The sequence below is a fragment of the Dipodomys spectabilis genome, unplaced genomic scaffold (assembly GCF_019054845.1).
Source record: "Dipodomys spectabilis isolate Male_0828 unplaced genomic scaffold, ASM1905484v1 ptg000009l, whole genome shotgun sequence".
NCBI classification, from domain to species: domain Eukaryota; kingdom Metazoa; phylum Chordata; class Mammalia; order Rodentia; family Heteromyidae; genus Dipodomys; species Dipodomys spectabilis.
The window spans coordinates 12,166,169-12,185,437 of NW_024870686.1; the positions used below are offsets into that span (position 1 = coordinate 12,166,169).

Here is a 19,269-nt window from a genome sequence, read left to right on the forward strand (position 1 = left end):
TTATATATTATAAAGTTTCTTTTTAAAAAATCACTTAAGTAGCTTTAAGTAAGCAAAATCCACTAGCCTATGTTAAAACAAGATGTGACATATCGGACAGGTTACTTATTGGCAAGAGGTGAGTGAAGGATAGAAATGGAAAGTTCTAGGGCAGTGCCTGTCATTTTGGTTGCCTCTAAAAGTAGTTTTCCCACGGATTGTGATAATCAGCTGATGCTTTCTCCATGTTATTCCAGCCCATGTGAAACTACTGGACTAGAGCTAAAATATTTTAGGAGCTCCTGGTTCCATTCCATCCAATGGAAACCAAAACTAATAAAACTCAAGTCCCCCAGACTGGTGCCAGGTATGGAAAACTGAGGTCATGTGTAGTTTCTCATTCAAACAGGAAGCATAGCCAATAAAAAATAATAATAAAGAGGACACAATTCGCTCATTTTATTTTATATTCGTATCAACAGCCTTCAGAGGAAGTGCGGGCATATTCAGAATCTTTCTTCAGAATCTTAAAAATATTTTTTTCATATACAGAAGGCAGCTGTGATTTGTTGAACTGAGTGATCCCAGGTATGCTAATGTGTCCAAAGGTATTCATGGTGAACGAGAAAACAAAATCAAACAACTACCATCAAAGAAACAGCCTTTTCTTTTGCCATTACTTTTTTCCCGTGTGTGTGTGTGTGTGTGTGTGTGTGTGTGTGTGTGTGCGCGCGCGTGTGTGTGTTAATCCTGGGGCTTGATCTCAGGACGCTGAGCCCTTGTGCTCAAGGCTAGTACTTTGAGCTCCACTTTGGACCTTTTGCTGGTTAATAGGAGATCAGGGTCTCATGGACTTTCGTGCCCGGGGTGGCTTTGAACCTCCGACGCGCTCCGACCTCAGCTAGTAGCTAGGATGAGTAGCTAGGATGCCCCCCCCCCCGTTACTTTGGGGGACAGTCACAGTTCCTGACTTCACGCTTGGACTCCTGGCGGACGGGAACGCGGTGTTTTACACCTTACTCGTGTGGCCTGGAGCGACGACCGCACATTTGTCGCAGCCCGGGGTCAGCAGCCCCCGCCCGCTCGGCGAAGCGACTCCGATCGCCGCGGGGCGAGGGCCGGGGCCGCGCGGGGCAGAGCCGAGGCGGGGGGGGTCGCGTTCTCACGCAGCCCGGCGCCGCCCTCCGGAGCGCGCGGTTCTGCCGGCACGCAGGGCCCCGGAGCGGTGGGGGGGGGGATCCCCGGCGTCCCTCGGGGCTCTTCCCGGGATCAGCATCCGGAACCCCCATCCACGCCCTGGCCCGGCGCTCGGCGGGGTCCCCGCGCCGACCACCGCCAACTTCGCGGTCCCGAAATCTCGCGAGGCTTCGCTCCGCGCTCCCCCCCCCCCCCCCGCCCCGCCCGCCGGGGTTCTGGTACCAGCGGCTCCCGCTATGGCTGCACTGCGGAGGCTCCTGTGGCCGCCGCCTCGGCTGCCGCCGGCGCTCACTCCTCACCAGCCCTGGCCGGGGCCCTGCGGGCGGCCAGCGGGGCCGCCCCTGGCGCCGCCGGGCCGGCGGCTGTGCGGCCGGGAGGATGAGGAGGGGGCTGCGGCGTGGCGGCGGCGGCGGCGGCGGCGGCGCTGGGGGGAGCTGGGCGTCGCGGCGCTGGCGGGCGGGGGTCTGGTCGGCCTCGCGTGCTACCGTCTGTACGGGGACCCCCGGGCCGACCCAGCGTGGGCTCCCGCGCGTCCCTCCCAGAGCGCGGCCGCCGAGCCCGAGGACCCGCCGCGAGGAGGCCGGGGGCTGCTGCCCATCCCGGTGGCCGCTGCCAAGGAGACGGTAGGTGCGAGTGCGCGTGCGCGCGCGGGGCCGGGCGCGCAGGTGACTCCCGGGGGCGGGGGGCTGCGCTGCCCCACCTGCGCGCGGGGTCCCGGGAGGCGGGGGAGGGGACGGTGCCTGAGACGAGAGGTCACCGTGACACCTGACACTGGAAGTTCTGCAGGCTTCCTGAGCCCCAAGGCCGTGCCTGGGGAACCTCCAGGGCCAGGCAGGCAGCCCAGGCACCTTTCACGTGTAAGTGTCGGGAAGCGGATGATGCTGCCCTTGCTGCCTCTGTACCTCAAAGTTGTTGCATGCTCCCGACCGACCGACCGTTGACCACAATCCAAACCAAACCACCACCCCTACCCTCACCCCCCCCCCCCACCCGGTGGGGGACAGCAGCAACAAAAACGCTTGACCAAGAATGAAAGGGCAGAACAGGACAACAAACAAACAAAAAGACACAAATGTCGAAGAAGAGAGGAGCTGGGACAAGGCAAGATTGGACCTGGCAAGAGAAAATGACCCAGGAAACTGGGTGCAAAATGAGTTTTGAAACAGTGACCTGAAGTCTCAAAAGCCACTGCATTACTGTATGGAAAGAATTAAACCTGCGTAGTCTCCTTACTAAAAAAGAAAGATGTTACCAGATTTACTCTTTTTCTAAAGAGTATATGCCTGTCTTTTTCTCTCATGCAAACCAGAATTCCTAAGGTAGGTGTAGTAACTTAGAAGATAAACCAGACAGCAGAAGGAAGAGACAGTGAATGAAGCCAGTTGCTACATCACACAAAACTCTTCAGCCAAGTGTAAGACATGAATAAGAAAGCATGATTTGTGTGTGTGGCATCAACATATTTACAAGTCATGCGAATGACGAGTAAAATTGTCTAGGGGCATTTTCCTTGCCATGCTGGAAGAGTGAAAGATTTAGGTGACAATAATTGAGAAAAGAAGCAACTAGATTGCTTTTGTGAGTTTCTTTTTTAAGTTAATGCAGTTTTATACTCTTTATATACAGCAGTGATCTAAGTACATCCGTGTAAATTTTGGGTGCATTTAAGTGAAGGGATTTACTTTGTGGATCAGCTTCTAGCAATGAATCATAAGCATGCAACAAAGTACAAAGAATACATAAAATACTAACAGCTTTGTCCTTTACCCTCTTCTCCATATACACCTTATTTTTGTGGCTTAGGAAGGAGAATAGTATTAAACTAGCATTGAATGATTGACTAAGTCAGATCTCAGTGTGTGTATGTTGTGTGTTGTGTGTGTCTGTTGGTACCAGGGCTTCCATTTCGGGGCCTTGCCCTTCTTGTTCAGCTTTTTCTCTCAAGGCTGGTGCTCTACCACTGAGCTACTGAAGTCCCTTTGGTGGCAGATTAACAAGGTAGCAAAAATGCAAATCGTACTTTTTGTTTTTCTTTTTAAAAAATTAACTTTAAAATTGAGAGACCGTATTTTGCCCTTTTTGAAAGACTGCCTTCAACTGGGGTAGGACCCAGTTGCTCCAGCACTTAACTGGTTACATCATTTTGGATACATTAACCTCTCTCTCTATATATATCCTTATGTGTAAAAGAAGTGATGGTTTCATACAGTATTAAAGAGCCAAATTAATTAATACATTTGGAACAGATTGGTATACCTGGCATAAAGTGAACATTCAATACATTTGTTTTATTCATTTATTACCTTTTTTCCCCCCTCAAAATGCTAGTCAAGCACTGTATCACTGAGCTAACCCCCAACCTCTTTATTGTCTGTTTTTATTTACTTAATTATTATTGGTTAGTGTGTTCAAAATTTTCTGTATATTTAGAAGTTAAATGACACTGGAGTCCATTCCAAACCTTTCATCCTAAATTTTGATTAGCTTGCTTTTTTATGTAACCTGTGCAATTCAGACTTTGGAGCAGCATCTACATTTCAGTGTTTTATAGTACCTTTTCTTTGGTATCATGAACTTCTCCTAAGAATAGGAGAGTTTGGAGGGGCACACTTATACAAATGTGTAAGAGCATGTGTGTTGGGGAGTATTTAATGCTATATTTACATATTGTTTTATATTCCTGTATTTTCAGTCCTGCCACTTACAGTGCTTCTGTCGCACTGTAAGAAAAGACCTCTTTTCTAGGAGCTTATACAACAAATACTTTGCTTTAATTAGATCTTAGCCACAGTACCCAAGTTTTGCCTCTATTCCCTCAAGTCAATTATCATTTCCTCCACCTCTTCAGTTTTACTACAGTATGGAGAATTCCCTTAATTGTTTGTCTTTCTTTTTCTTAGACTTAATATATTTATACATTTTATATTCCTCTACTGTGATTTTAGTGTGGATATGAAGGGAATATTTGAAAGAAACTCAGATTTATAAGCCTGGAATAGAATTAACTGATAGGAATGAACAACTATAACCTGCTGAAATGTAGTTCCATTACCAGAGCCTTGAAGATTTTTGTTTTAACCTCAGCTGTAAAGTTCCACCAGAAAGTCTTTTCTGATGCTATAGGTTTCATAAAATACCCCTGCTTATCATATACTCAAAAAAAATTTGGCAATTATCTCTTAATTTTTTTTCTTCTCTTTGTCTCAGTTCTTTAATCAGAAGCACTGAAACAGTCTTGGTTATCTTTCTATATTCATTTGGTAAATGTAATTCCTTTGTTTAATTGAATAAATACTAAATATTTGTGTAGGACATACACATTAAAAGGAACATCTAACAAGGTGCTGGTGGCTCATGCCTGCAATCCTGGCAACTCAGGAGGCTCAGATTGAGGATCACAGTTCAAAGCCATCTTGGGCAGGAAAGTCTGTGAGACTCTTATCTCCAATTAACCACCAGAAAACTGGAAGTGGACCTGTGCCTCAAAGTAGTGGAACCCTAGACATAAGCAAAAGAGTTCAGGAACACATCCAGCCCCTTAGTTCAAGCTCCATGGGGAAAAAAAAAGATACATTCACATTCTGTAGGAATTAATATTTTAATATTTTTTCAGCCAAACTAGTTATAGAATTAAATTGGGAAGATTGCAGTCAATGTCATAATTCTAGTCTTTGGTAGACTCAGTCATATGATATAGAATTTAACTGTGCAAGTTTGGTTTGTGAAGAATTTTCAGTAAAACATTGCATTGAACTATACCAATATTATGAGGAGATAATATTTTCCGGATTTGCAGTTGACATAATTTCATTCTTCCTGATGGATGAATAAAATTCCTCTTTGTATAGACATACACGTGTGTATGTATATATTTATATTTATATTTGTATCACATTTTGTTGATCCATTAATCAATCGTACGATATTCAGGCAGTTTCCATAACTTGACTATTGTGAATTGTGCTGCAATGAACATAGGTGTAACAAGTGCTTTTATTATATCCTGTCTTGCAAACTTTTGGATAAATGCCCCAAGAATGGTATCACAAGATAGGGTAGTTCTACTTTTAGTTTTTTAAAGAATCTCCATAGTGATTTCCTTAATGGATGCACTAGTTTGCAACAGTGTATTAGGTTGCCCCCCCCATCCACACCCCCCCAGCTCCCCCAAACCCCTGCTTCCTCACCAGTATTTATTGTAGGTGATGGCTATTCTGATTGGAGTGAGATGGAATCTCAGTGTTGTTTGATTTGCATTTCCTTTCTGTCCAGAGATGTTGATCATTAAAAAAAAATTTTATTGTCAAGGTGATATACAGAGGGATTACAGTTATATAATTAAGATAGTGATTACGTTTCTAGTTTAACTTGTTACCCCTTCCCTGATTTTTCTCCTTCTTTCCCTCCCCACATAACATATTGTCTTGTATCACTGTTGCATAGGTTCCCCCTTTGTCCTTTGTCTCACCATTGTTCCCCTTCCCTTCCGTAATTCAGATAAATGTATATACACTACCCAGGGTACCAAAATCAAATACAGTGACAACAGGGGATAAGCCATAGGGGGGAAAACAAAAAAGAAAAAATAAATCACATAGTAGATTGAGAGCAACGACAACTAAGAAAAATCTCTTATGTTCATATCTTAGAGTTCATTTCGCTTAGCATCATCTTATATGGTCATATGTATATAGCTATAGAGCTATTCTGTTCATCTACTAAGATTATCCTAGACATATACTAATTATTACAAATAAGGGAGACCATTGGCCATTTTTTCATATGTTTATTGGTCATATGAACTTCTTTTGAGACGTGTCTAGCTCCTTTGCCCATTTGTTGACTGATTATTGAATCTTTGGTGCTTTAGATTTCTAAGCTCCTTCTATATTGTAGTTATTAGACCCTTGTTAGATGTACTGCTGGTAAAGATATCCATAAAAGTCCCTTAAATAGCTGGGCCCTGGTGGCCCACATCTGTAATCCTAGCTATGGGCCCTGGTGGCCCACATCTGTAATCCTTGCTACTTAGGAGGCTGAGATCTGAGGATCATGGTTCAAAGCCAGCCCAGGCAGAAAAGTCCCTGAGACTCTTATCTCCAATAAACTACCAGAAAACCTGAAGAAGCGCTGTAGCTCAGGTCGGTCATGGGGCCTGAACTCTGGGCCTGGGTGCTGTCTCTCAGCTCCTCAGCTCAAGGCTAGCGCTCTACCACTTCAGCCACAGTGCCACTTCTGCCTTTTTCTGCTTATGTGGTGCTGAGGAATGGAACCCAGTGCCTCAAGCATGCCAGGCAAGTATTCTACCACTGAGCCCAGCCCCCCCAAAATAAACTTTTAAATATTACAGTGTACTTAGATGAAATTTCAGGAAATTGCTGCTGGCAGGACGGTGGAACAGTGTATGAGTTGTGGCTTACTCAGAAGAGGCAATGAAGTTATTCATTGAATTCTAGGGACTTGGATTTTAATTCCCATGTAGGGATGCGAGACAAGACATATCTTGTCCAAGCAAGTTGGGTCTGAGATACCACCTACCTAAAGTCAGAATTCTTATAAAAAGGATAAATTAAAAATAGATCTTCCCCCAGTATAGGTTGATGACAAAAAATACCCTGATGATCTCTTCTTGGGCTCTGGGTTGAAAAGTCTGTCCTGTGAATGTATAAACATGTTTTTGCCTCACCTCATGTTTTTCTGAGTTAAAATTTATATTTCTCAAGCAGAGAAATAGCAGATGTAGCTGATGGGAAGAAATTCACAGATTCTTTTTGGAGAAAATACCCTAGATACTGGCTATATGATGCGATCTAGATGAAGATAAGCACATAATCCCACAGTACAATGTACATGAAGTTCTGTGAATAGAGTCAATAATTTGCATGATTAGTTTTCTAAAAACTTAAAAATAGAGTAATTTGGTTGAGTTTTTATACTAAGTATATGAAAAATGGTTAAAAGGATAATGAAATTTACTACGAGTGCTCTATCTAGTTTTGTTTTTTTTTTTGTCGGTCGTGGGGCTTGAACTCTGGGCCTGGGCGCTGTCCCTCAGCTCTTCAACTCAAAGTGAGCGCTCTACCACTTGAGCTACAGCACCACTTCTGAAATTTACTACGAAAAAGAATAGATTCCAGTAGACTCTAACAGAACTTGCAAGAACTATTGAAGCAATTAGTAACCTAGAACATAGTTGAAGAAGCTAGCCAATATAAAACAAAACACAAAGATATAGAAATAACAAATGGAACAGAGTTTAAGAGGCATAGTAACTACACCAAAAGAGTTTTTTTCAAATAAAATAAAATTAAAAAAAAAACATTAAAGACACATAGATAATTTAGAATATACTGTCATTTAGTGGTTATGAACCATAATTAAATTAAGGTGATTTATTTTCTGTTTATAGTGGCTTTATAAATTTTTTAAAAAATTTTAACTTGTTATTGTGATTGTAAAGGTGATGTACAGGAGGTACAGTTGCATAAATCAGGAAATGAGTACATTTCTTTTTGAACAATGTCACCTCTTCCCTTGTTTTCTCATGGTTTTTCCATTTTCAACATAGTGTCTGATGAGTCTCACTGCTGCATTGGTTCACCCTTTGTCCCATTTCTGTGTTCCTCTTTACTCTTCCCCAAACGGATAAACTTACATACAAGACCAAAGGTACAGGAAACAAAAACAGTGACAAAGGAGAAAAAAAAGCAAAATAAACAAAAACCCTCATTTCAAAAAAAAAAAAAAAAAAAAGAGTTTAAAATTCACCTTTCAAAGGATACAGACTGGATGACAGAGACATTCATTTAGGTTATAATGTCTGAAAAGTTCCCAGAGAGGAGCAAAGACATTAATCCTCAGTTTCAGGGAGCATGGTTCCAAGGTGACTAAATAAAAAAATAAATATATATTTTTGTCACATTGTAGTAAAATTATAAATTCAAAAAAGACAAACAATAGTTTTATCTGTAAAGGAACTACAGTTTGTTTGATCATGATAAGAAATAGAAGCCAGAGAACAGGGGATGCATATTCAAAGTGCTGGGAGAAAATGACTGTCAGTTTGGATTTCTGTATCTAGGTAAATTTCTATATAAGAATGATAGTAAATTCATTTTAATGAAATTCTGCAATCATTTATTAGTGCCAGACCATCATAGCATCAAAGAAGGGCTGAAACGCAAAAAACCATGGTGAACAAAAACATTAGTTAAATTAGAGTAAAATTCACTAATACTATTTTTTAAAGTAATTATACTATCTTGTTCAGTGTTAAATAATAATATAGAAGATAATAGGGTACAATTAAAGTAATCTGTAGGAAAAAATAAAATTATTTCCTATTTCATGACATAATCATAATTTAGTTATAGACTGGGACACAGCAGGGTCACAAGTTCAAGGACATTCTGAGAAATTTAGCAAAAGTATCAATATAAAATTTAAAAATGGCTGTGACTATAGCTTAATAGTAAAGGACTTAATAACATGCATGAAGTTCTATGTTCAATCCAGGGTGTTGTCAAAAAGCAAAGCTTTTTTATTTTTCAATAATTGCTGTAATGAAAAAATAATACTTTTATACCATTTAATGTTGTGTACTTTTTGTATTCTTTCATGTAACTTTTTTTGTCTAAAGTATGAATTGTATATTCTACCATTTGGATTTTAACATGAATGTCTTGGCATATTTGTTTCTAGGTATTTTCAGAGATACATACTTAGCCAAAATTGCTTTATTTTTAAGAAATCACATTGAGGAAAACAATTTAGAAGATTATTAAGTAAGCAGAAAAACTGAGTAGAAAGCTACAAGTTTCCCAGATGCTGCAATCTTACACACTATCAATATCTTGTACCAGAATGGCACATTTGTTACAATTAACTAACTTAACACATCAATATTATATAGCTTTCATACACACACACACACACACACACACACACACACACACACACACACACACACACACACACACACACACACACACACACACTGCTTTGCTTGTCTTTTGGTATTCCACATCCTATGGATTTTTTATAAGTGAATAGTATATGTATCTATTATCATAGTATTAAGTAGTATTATTTACTGTTTACAAGGAATTAGCTACAAAGAAGGGGTCAGCATTCTGAAGAATGCTCTAGGGCTGAGGTAGAGTACCCTAGAAAGAAACAAATTTGGAAGGGAAGCTCCCTAAATTGGAACTTGGGTCTAGTTAGCAACAAGAGCTTTTCCACAGTTGCCTCACCAAGGCTGGCAGACATGGAGACAAAGGCTTGGACTGACAACCTGGAATTTTTGGATGGGGAACCATTGGGTAGGCAGGGGATCCCCCACTGGCATGCAAGTGCTTCAGGAGTGGTTGATGAATAAGCAGCCTCTTCTACACAAGCAAGCAGAGAACTCTATTCCTGTTTCCAGTAGGGTACTAGTGGGCCAAGGATTGTAAGACTGTTCCTTTTGTTTTGTTTTGATGATTTTTCAATTTTAATTCTTTAAAAAATTGTTACAAAGGTGATACACAGAGGGTTAAGAATGGTCTTGGTTACTACTTTATTTATAAATGTTCCAAAAGGAGGGTCTGTAGTGAAATCTAAAAACAATCAAATTGTTCTAGAGAGTAAAATATTTAAAAAGAGAGAGAGAGAAAAGCCTGCACAAGTAGGGACAAGGATTAGATAAATTGCTATTTGGTAATAAAATAGATACGGTGATGGATGGTAGTATAGATTGTATGTTTGTATCTTTCCCAGATTTATCTGTTGTAGCTCTAATACTTAATGTAGTAGTATTTGGAGACTGGCCTCTAAGGAATTAAGGTGAATTGAAGACATGGAACTTGCTCCTTCACTTTTTCTCACTTTCCACATATTCTGAGGAAAGACTTTGGAAGAACATAGCAGGAGGTGGCCATTTACAAGCCAGAAGGGCAATCCTCACCTTGATCTCAGATTCTCTGCCACTAGAATTATAAGAAAATGGATTTCTATTCTTTAAGCCATATAAGATATTTTCTTAGAGAAGCCTAAGCTGATTACCCTATTTGGGTAAATTCATTATGATGTAGGAAAAAGTCTATATATCAATGGTGTATTGTGGTCCTTTTCTCGAGTTGCAGTCTAGAAAGATTTGGAGTCTGTATTTGCATAGCTATAAATTCTTCTCTTAGATATTTCATCACAGCTATGCATTTTCAGAGGTTTCAATCCATCACAACCTTTTCTGGGCTTGTGGTTAGGCAAAACATCGTGGAGCTTATGGAGGAGGAGGCTAGGAGGTTATCACCTCATGTAAGATAGGAAGCAGAGTGGACAGAGAGGAACCCTAGACAATAAACAACTCCCAAGGAAATGCCTCCAGTGGCTTACTTTCTCCATCTAGTCCTTACATCCTAAGGTTTCCAGCACTTCCTAAACTAGTACCACAAGCTAATGACCAGCAAGCACTCAACACATGAGCCTGTGGATGATATTTTATATTTAAACTAACATTCTTTTTTTTTTAATTCTTTTTTTTTATTGTGAAAATACTGTACAGAGGGGTTACAATTACATGGGCAAGATAGTGAGTACATTTCTTATCAAGGATTGTAGCCTCTTCCTTTGTTTACCCTTCCCATCCCTTCCCATCCTCCCTCCCCCCCACCCAATCCCCCCCCCCCCACCAAGTTGTAAAGTTCGTTTTTGACATGACAACTTGTACTTCTCATTGTTGCAACAGGTCCACCTGTATCCTTATTTAAACGACTTGTTTTTCCCCTTCCCCTCCACAAATTATACCGACATCAAATACAGTGAAAGCAGGGGTTATCCTGTGGGGGAGGGACATACAAAGCAACAAAGAAATAATCTTATAATTGCGTTAGAAACAAATGCATGAAGGAAAAAAAAACATTTAAAATACATATCTTAGGGTTCATTTTCCTAACATCAACTTATCTGACCTTTTCTGCTCGACTCATAAATATACTAGATATTGCAAATAAGGGAAATCATGGGACCTTTGTTTCTTTGGGCTTGGCTTACTTCACTTAATATAATTTTTTCCAAGTCTTTCCATTTCCTAACAAATGGAGCAATGTCATTCTTTCTGATGGAGGCATAGAATTCCATTGTGTATATATACCTCATTTTCTTGATCCATTCATCTACTGAGGGGCATCTGGGTTGGTTCCAGATCTTAGCTATGGTAAATAATGCTGCAATAAACATAGTTGTGCTGGTAGCTTTAGTGTGGTCTTGTTTGTAAACATTTGGGTAAATGCCCAAATGGGTGGGACTGCTGGGTCATAGGAGAGCTCTATGTGAAGTCTTTTGAGGAACCTCCATACTACTTTCCAAAGTGGTTGAACAAGTTTACACTCCCACCAACAATGAAGTAAGGTTCCCTTCTGTCCACATCCCCTCCAACATCTGCTGTTATTAGAGTTCTTGATTTTTGCCATTCTAACTGGAGTGAGGTGGTATCTCAATGTTGTTTTGATTTGCATTTCTTTTATGGCTAGGGAGGTGGAGCATTTCTTCATGTGTCTATTGGCCATCCTTCTTTCTTCTTCAGAGAAGTTTCTCTTTAAGTCTTTAGCCCACTTATTTATTGGGCAGCTGTTTCTTTGAGGATTTGTTGTTGGGGGATTTAATTTTTTGAGTTCCAAGTATATTTTAGATATGAGACCCTTATCTATTGTATGGCTAGTGAAGATCTTCTCCCAATCCGTAGGCTTTCTATTGATCTTGCTAGCTATGTCCTTTGCCATGCAGAAGCTCTGCAACTTCATGCAATCCCATTTGTCCAACCTTTTTTGATTTGTTGTGTTTCCGGGTCTCTATTAAGAAAATTTCGGCCTGTGCCAAGGAGACCTAGGGTTTCTCCTATTCCATCCTGTAATGTTTTCAGAGTGTCTGCTTTGACTCCAAAGTCTTTGATCCATTTGGAGTTGATTCTGGTGCAGGGTAATATATAAGGATCTAGCTTTAGTTTTCTACAAGTAGTTAACCAATTTTGCCAGCACCATTTACTAAAGAGGCTGTCTTTCTTCCATTCTAATTTTTTAGCTCTCTTATCAAAGATTAGATGGCTATAGGTCTGTAGGTTCATTTCTGGGTTTTCAATTCTATTCCATTGGTCCTGAGGTCTGTTCTTGTGCCAGTACCAAGCTGTTTTGATTACTATGACTTTATAGTAGAGTTTGAAATTTGGTATTGATAGTCCTCCAGCAGTGTTCTTTCTGTTGAGGAGCATTTTTGCTACTCGGGGTCTTAGGGATGCAAAGCTGGTTCAATATACGCAAATCAATTAATATTATTCATCACATCAACAGGAGCAAGGATAAGAACCACATGGTTATCTCAATAGATGCAGAAAAAGCATTCGACAAGATCCAACTCCCCTTTATGATGAAGGTTTTGGAAAAATTAGGAATCCATGGAACATTCCTCAATACAATAAAGGCTGTATATGACAAACCTACAGCCAGCATTATACTTAATGGTGAAAAACTAAAGCCATTTCCTCTTAACTCAGGAACAAGACAAGGATGTCCACTCTCTCCACTTCTCTGCAACCTAGTATTAGAATGCCTAGCTACAGCAATAAGACAAGATGTAGACATAAAGGGGATCCAAATAGGGAAAGAAGAAATAAAACTCTCCCTCTTTGCAGATGACATGATCTTGTACTTAAAGAATCCCATAGACTCCACTCCCAAATTACTCAAGCTGATTCACAACTTTGGCAAAGTAGCAGGGTATAAAATTAACCCTCAAAAATCAATGGCTTTTCTGTATGCCAACAATGAGAAAAGTGGGGCTGAAATTAGGAAAGCAACTCCATTTGTAGTAGCCCCACAAAAAATAAAATACCTAGGAAGTAACTTAACCAAAGGAGTGAAGGACCTCTATGATGAAAACTTTAAAAACTTGAAAAAGGAAATCAAAACAGAACTTAGAAAATGGGAAAAACTCCCATGCTCCTGGATTGGAAAGATTAACATCGTGAAAATGGCAATACTTCCCAAGGCTATCTACAAATTTAATGCGATACCTATCAAAATTCCAACGTCATTCTTCAAGGAAATAGAAGAGGCAATCCAAAAATTCATATGGAACAATAAACTGACATTCTTTGTTTCCCAAAGACTCATGGCCATCTCATAGTGCAAAATGCATTAGTCATCTGTATGAGTCCTCAAAGTCTTAACTGCTTAAGATTGTTCAGCAGTCTAAATTTAAAAATTTCTTCTTACATTTCAGGCAAACTGAACCATGAATCAAAAAGTCATATACTTTCAAGATATAATGAAACAGAGTAAACATTTCCATTCCAAAAGGGAGGAGTAGAAGAATGGAAGCATCAGACCAAAGCAAGACCAAAACCCAGCAGGAAAAACACTATATACCCTGTGGCCTCATGTGTGGCCTGCATAGCAAGTGGTAGCGTGCTGTGAGCCCCCAAGGTTTAGAACCTGGTTCCTACAGCCTTGCCATTAGTAATGTATATGGATTTTTTTCTACTTTTTGTAGCTTTCCTTTGCAGATATGCCTTATTCCTGGTATGGTTAATTTACTGGTATCTCTTTTGCAGCTTTTGCTTTACCTTCATAGCTTGATGCAGCATCTTCTCAGGGGTCCTCTGCATACATTCTAACCCTGCTACCTAGTGCCTGGCCAACCGGGTGTTTATTGGAAATCTCTTTGAAAGCCTCTGTAACATTGCTGCTCTTTGAGTCTGTAGGCCTGCAGAATCATCATAGTGATGACAGCAAGACCTGCTTCCAGTTTGAATGGTGGCTAGAATCCTTTGGGCCACAGCTGCAGTGTCTTCTGCACTCAGGAGCCCCGTGTCTATGGGGCATCCTGGAGGTCTCTTCTCAAAGCAAAAATCTTTCAATTAAGTGAAAAACCTTCAAAGTCTTTATTCTGGGTTAGATGAGGCATGGCCTATGACTAAGTGCCAACAAGGCATCTTTCCTAGCCTCGTAATCGATTTCTTATTACAATAATTTTTATTACCTTTTTTATATTGTTATCTTTAAGTAGTTATACACAGGGTTCCAGGAGGAGGAAGCTTCTATGTCATGGGGGACAGGAAGCAGAGTTAAGTGAGAAGGAGGAGCCCAAGATAGTATAGTTCCCAAGGACATACTGCAATGATCTACTTACTCCACGTACCTCTTAAAATAGCTATGCTAGTTGGGAATCAAGCATTCAATATATGAGCCTGTGGGAAATATTTCATATCAAAGTCATAACAGAATTATTGTATAGTCAGACCCAGACAACAGTGGATCCATGGATACTTAGAGATTTGGTTATTAAGAATCAGCTGTCACCCTAAAGAAATAGTGTAGTATAATCCAAATATTTGAGGCAGAAAGATTAACAGAAAGGTGAAACATAAAATAGACGGAGGGAATCACAAGGAAATGTGAAATGATTGAAATGGTTCTATCACCATGGACATGTTTAGTGAACATTGAACTTACCACGTCACAAAGTTACTTGATACTTTAAACTTTGAGCATGGAACTAAATAGTTGGGACTATTTCAAGATCTAGCTAATTAATAGGATTTTCTTAATCAAATGATTGTTGGGCAAGGGAGAAGGAAATTTCCTCATTAATTTTTCACTCTTTATAATTTATAGGCCTAGTATTTATCCATTCTAAAGTTAAAAATTGTAAAGTTTAGAGAGATTAAATATTTTTCCCAAGATTACCTAACTAGAAAGTGGTAAAGCTGACATCTGAATGTAGGCCTACAAGATTGCAAAGCCTGTGTACTTTTGTACCAATATGCCATGTTGTGTAATATGAAAAAGAACACTGGATTGGGTGCTATACACCTGAATTTTAGTCCTAGGCTCCTTTGTTGGTGTGGCCATGATGAAAGTCTTTCTATAGACATGGGTTCTGCTATTCACGTTTCCTTTAATATGATTTAATTTGATAGTTTTCCAATTTGAGTGTGAACTGATTTATCATGGTAGGAAAAAACTTTACTTTTTTCAAGTACTGAGGTTAAACTTAAGGCCTTGTACTTGATGATATTGTACTACTTGAACCATATCTGCAGCTGTTTTGCTTTTTATTTTTCAAATTGGGTCTTATTTTTTTTTTTTTACCTAGCATGGCCTGGAGTATGATCCTTCTAATTAACATTACCCCATAGCTGAAATGAGAATTTGTGGAGTGATTTTTGCTGCTACTAGTGTTTGAATTCAGGGCCTCACACTTCCTTGATTTTCTGCTTTGTTGGCACTCTACCACTTAGATCATAGAATTAGCCATTACTTTCGCTAGTTAATTGAAGATTGAATCTTGCAGACTTTATTACCTAGGGCAGTGGCTTTGACCTCAGTTCTCTGGGTTTCAGCCTCCTAAGTAGCTAGGATTATAGATTTGAGCCATTAGTGCTAAACTTGGCTAAGAATTTTTGGGTAATAATTTGTTTCCTAGAAATTGCCTGTTTGTGTCTTTGGTTAGTTTAAATTTGATTTTATCATTTTTATGCAGATTTTCTAATCGTATTACAAATTATGTATGTATCTTTAAACAAAACACGATTTCATCATTTCTTATTTTTATTAAGTTGTGAAGACTAATAAATGGTCAAAATGCGTAGTCTATTAAGAAGGGACAGTAAGCACACCCTTCTGTTATTGAGGTCTTTTTTTCTTTTTTTATATATACCAGGTTTGAACCCAGAGCCTTACACTTACTAGACAGGTGCTCTACCAAAAAAAGAAATAACAGAAATACACTTGTTGTGTTCAATGTACATTATGTAAAAAATGAACTAAATACTGGGCGCTGGTGGCTCATGCCTGTAATCCTAGCTACTCAGGAGGCTGAGATCTGAGAATTAACGGTTCAAAGCTAGCCCAGGCAGGAAAGTCGGTGAGACTCTTATCTTCAATAAACCACTAGAAAACCGGAAGTGGCGCTGTGGCTCAAGCGGTAGAGCGCTTGCCTTGAGCTGAAGAGTCCAGGGACAGTGCCCAAGCCCAGAGTTCAAGCCTCATGACCGACCAAAAAAAAAAAAACAAAACAAAAAACTACATAACTTGAGGGTAGGAATGGGAAAGGTGAAAAAGAGGGAGAGTGATGTCATTGATCAAGATTGTACTCTAACCTGACTTATGGAATTGTAATCTTTTTGTGCAACGATTTAATAAGAAAATATTTTAATATCATTAAGGAATGGTCAGAATAATAGGAAAATCAGGACAGCCAGTCTAGGAATCTGAGAAAATAAATTATTTCAAGGAAAAATAGGGTTATCAACTGTGTCAAATTCTATAAGATGAAAATTGACCTTTGGATTAAGCAACATGGATGACTTTGACAAGCATTTTTAGTGGAGGTAGAGGGTAAAACCTAATGAACTAATTTCAAAAGAGACTGAGGAAATCTGAGACAGGAAATGAAGACTCTACTTCCTGATGTTCTTTGGTAGAGGGTAGGAAAGAAATGGCAGGAAGACAGAGAAGTATAACTAAATGGAGAAGTAGAACAGCTTTGTTTCTAAGATGGGAGAAACAGCAACAAGTATATGAAGGGAAGTAGTCAGGAGAGGGGAAATAACATGAGGGCTGCAGCAACAGTCTTGAATATACAAGGAAAGAAGCGCTCTAGGCAATAAATCATTGAACCATGCTACTTTCTAAAAAAATACCTTCACTTGTCAGATGTTAAGATGATATATGAGAAAGTACTTGATAGTCTTGTAAAGAACTCTATATAAACATAAGCTATAAGTATACAAATAGAGTCTTTAACACTCATAAATGGTCAGTTGCTTTATCTAGTAGCTTTTGTTTATTTGATCTCAGCCAGGAATATATTACTGTCTTGTCTTCAGCTGTAAATATTTCTACACAGATGAATTTGCTAAGCATCAACACATCTCACCCAGAGTACTTTGGGATTTTCCCATACTGGGAATTTGATATTTAACCTTTCGACCACCCAACAAGCTAAAAAACATTACCTCTTTTATCTTCTTAGACTCCTTTAAAGAAGCCTGAAGCCATAGGTGAAAGCCAAATGTAATATTTCCATGAACAACTTTTTAGTTACTTGAATAGAAGCTAATGTATGTCCCATAAGATTCTTGCCTATAATAGTCTTATATGTAAATTGAGGAGATTAGTTGTTCTTTAATGTTTCATAAAATGTTGATGTAATTGCCATTTCCAGGTAGGAGCAAATACCAAATGTTCAACTGCCTACATGAAATGAAATTAGATATATCTTAGAATATTTTTTAAGATTTAGTATTAGCTTGATTTAATTAAAACAATGTGTCTTAAGGAAACTAATAATGATGAGTACTCTGAATAATTTGGTTAGTACAAATGATTTTTGTTTTTCTTCCATTTTTCATTCTCATTTCTGTTTCTTGGTTGCTAAAAGATAATGCATTATACAGTGTTCAGAGAATTGTTTCAGGTTACCTCTCTATGTTATTATCAGCTTGTAGGCATCTGTTTCTCTAATTGTCTAGTAGTGAATCCTTTATCTGGCATTTAATCTTGCCTCCCTGGGAAAACCAGACCTTACCACAGAATAAATTTTCGCCTCCCTGACCTGAAGTAACATGAGCCTATGTTTTGGCAGTGAACCTTTGCTCTGTTATTCATAGGTAGGATAATGATATACTCTGTTGCCTGAAGGTCCTAGTTTCAGTACCTTAAGAAGAAACATCTAAATACTAGTTGCAAATGTCTGCATTTGGAAATTCCAGGCAGGTAATTTCACTGACAACACTTTTTTTTCTTTTGAAAAAGTGAGGTAATTTTTTTAAATCAACTTTTATCATTTTTACCACTTCTTAAGCTTTTCATCTTCCGTCTGTCAGCAGGACCAATAGGATCTACAGCTACATAAAAGTCATAATTTTTAATAAGTAATGTGTACTATTTCACAGATTGATTTGGAATTTTTACTACCATGTAAATTCTCCATTGTTATAAATAACAGAAGGTATACAACACTTTTTGATAGGAATAATTCCAGTCGTTAGCAAAGTTTACTACTTCTAAAACATACTGTAATCATATTTTATCTTAAACTTAACAATATCTGTGTTTTCCTGTTCTGCAAAAAATTAGTGCTATAAAATTCTTAAGCTTTCTAGTTATAATCGTTGAATTACTTTTAGTTTTTGCTACAAACTGTGTAGTTTCATTATCTTGAAGTTTAGTGCTATTTTACTTTTAGAGTAATCTTATAACTTTAACCAAAGAAATGTAGCTAGAATGTAAATGTAAGGCTATATACATTATGTGTTTTTTCAAAAAAATACTGTATGTTGCTTCTTTTACTTAGAGTTTATTGGATATTTTCAGAGTAGCAATCTATCATAAAATTTAGTAATATTGTGGTTTTATCAAGAAGTTGAGCTCTTGTATCTGTAATTGAATGAATTTGGTTTTTGTAAATTAAGCTATAGGCAATAATGGTAATTATTGTTCAGGTTCCCCTGGGTATGTGGAAAGGTCTGTGGTGAAGGAGCAAAAGACATCTGTTTATAATTGATGTCTTTAACCATTCAAAGACAGAGAACTACACATAACTGTTTTCCCTTCCTTCCTTCCTTCCTTCCTTCCTTCCTTCCTTCCTTCCTTCCTTCCTTCCTTCCTTCCTTCCTTTCTTTCTGTTTTTGTTGTTGTTGTTGTTTTTGTTTTGTTTTGGGTGCTGGTCTTGGGCTTGAACTCAGAACCTGGGGTCTGTCCTTGAGCTTTCTTTCTCAAGGCTAGCACTCTACTACTAGAGCCACAGTTCCACTTCCTGTTTTTTTGGTGATTAATTGGAGTTAAGAGTCTCAGGGACTTACCTGCCTGAGCTAGCTTTGAATGGGGATCCTCAGTTCTCAGCCTCCTGAGTAGCTAGACCTGAGCCACTGGCACCTGGCTCATAAATGTTTTTCTTAATGTTAAGGCAATGTTTTGTGGAAAAAGTAGGAATCAGAGGTACTTCATCAGCATTGGCAAAACAAACCGTTAGAGAGCATAAGTGTGGCTAGCATTAACTTTCAAGCCAATACTGGCTGCATTTCAGAAATCAGAAGAAAGGTACAGTTTTCTATGA

At 39.0% G+C, this 19,269-nt stretch overlaps 1 protein-coding gene across 3 annotated transcripts in view; it reads left to right on the forward strand.

The window, feature by feature from the left end:
• Positions 1–1,397: 1,397 nt before the first annotated feature.
• The window catches only part of Micu3 (mitochondrial calcium uptake family member 3), a 79,543-nt gene continuing 61,671 nt past the window's right edge, over positions 1,398–19,269 (forward strand). For all 3 annotated transcript variants that reach the window (XM_042701900.1, XM_042701902.1, XM_042701901.1), the window contains exon 1: positions 1,398–1,799. In XM_042701900.1, coding sequence (XP_042557834.1) covers positions 1,413–1,799 — 387 coding nt within the window. In that variant the 5' untranslated portion in view covers positions 1,398–1,412. The remainder of the gene's footprint in view (positions 1,800–19,269) is intronic.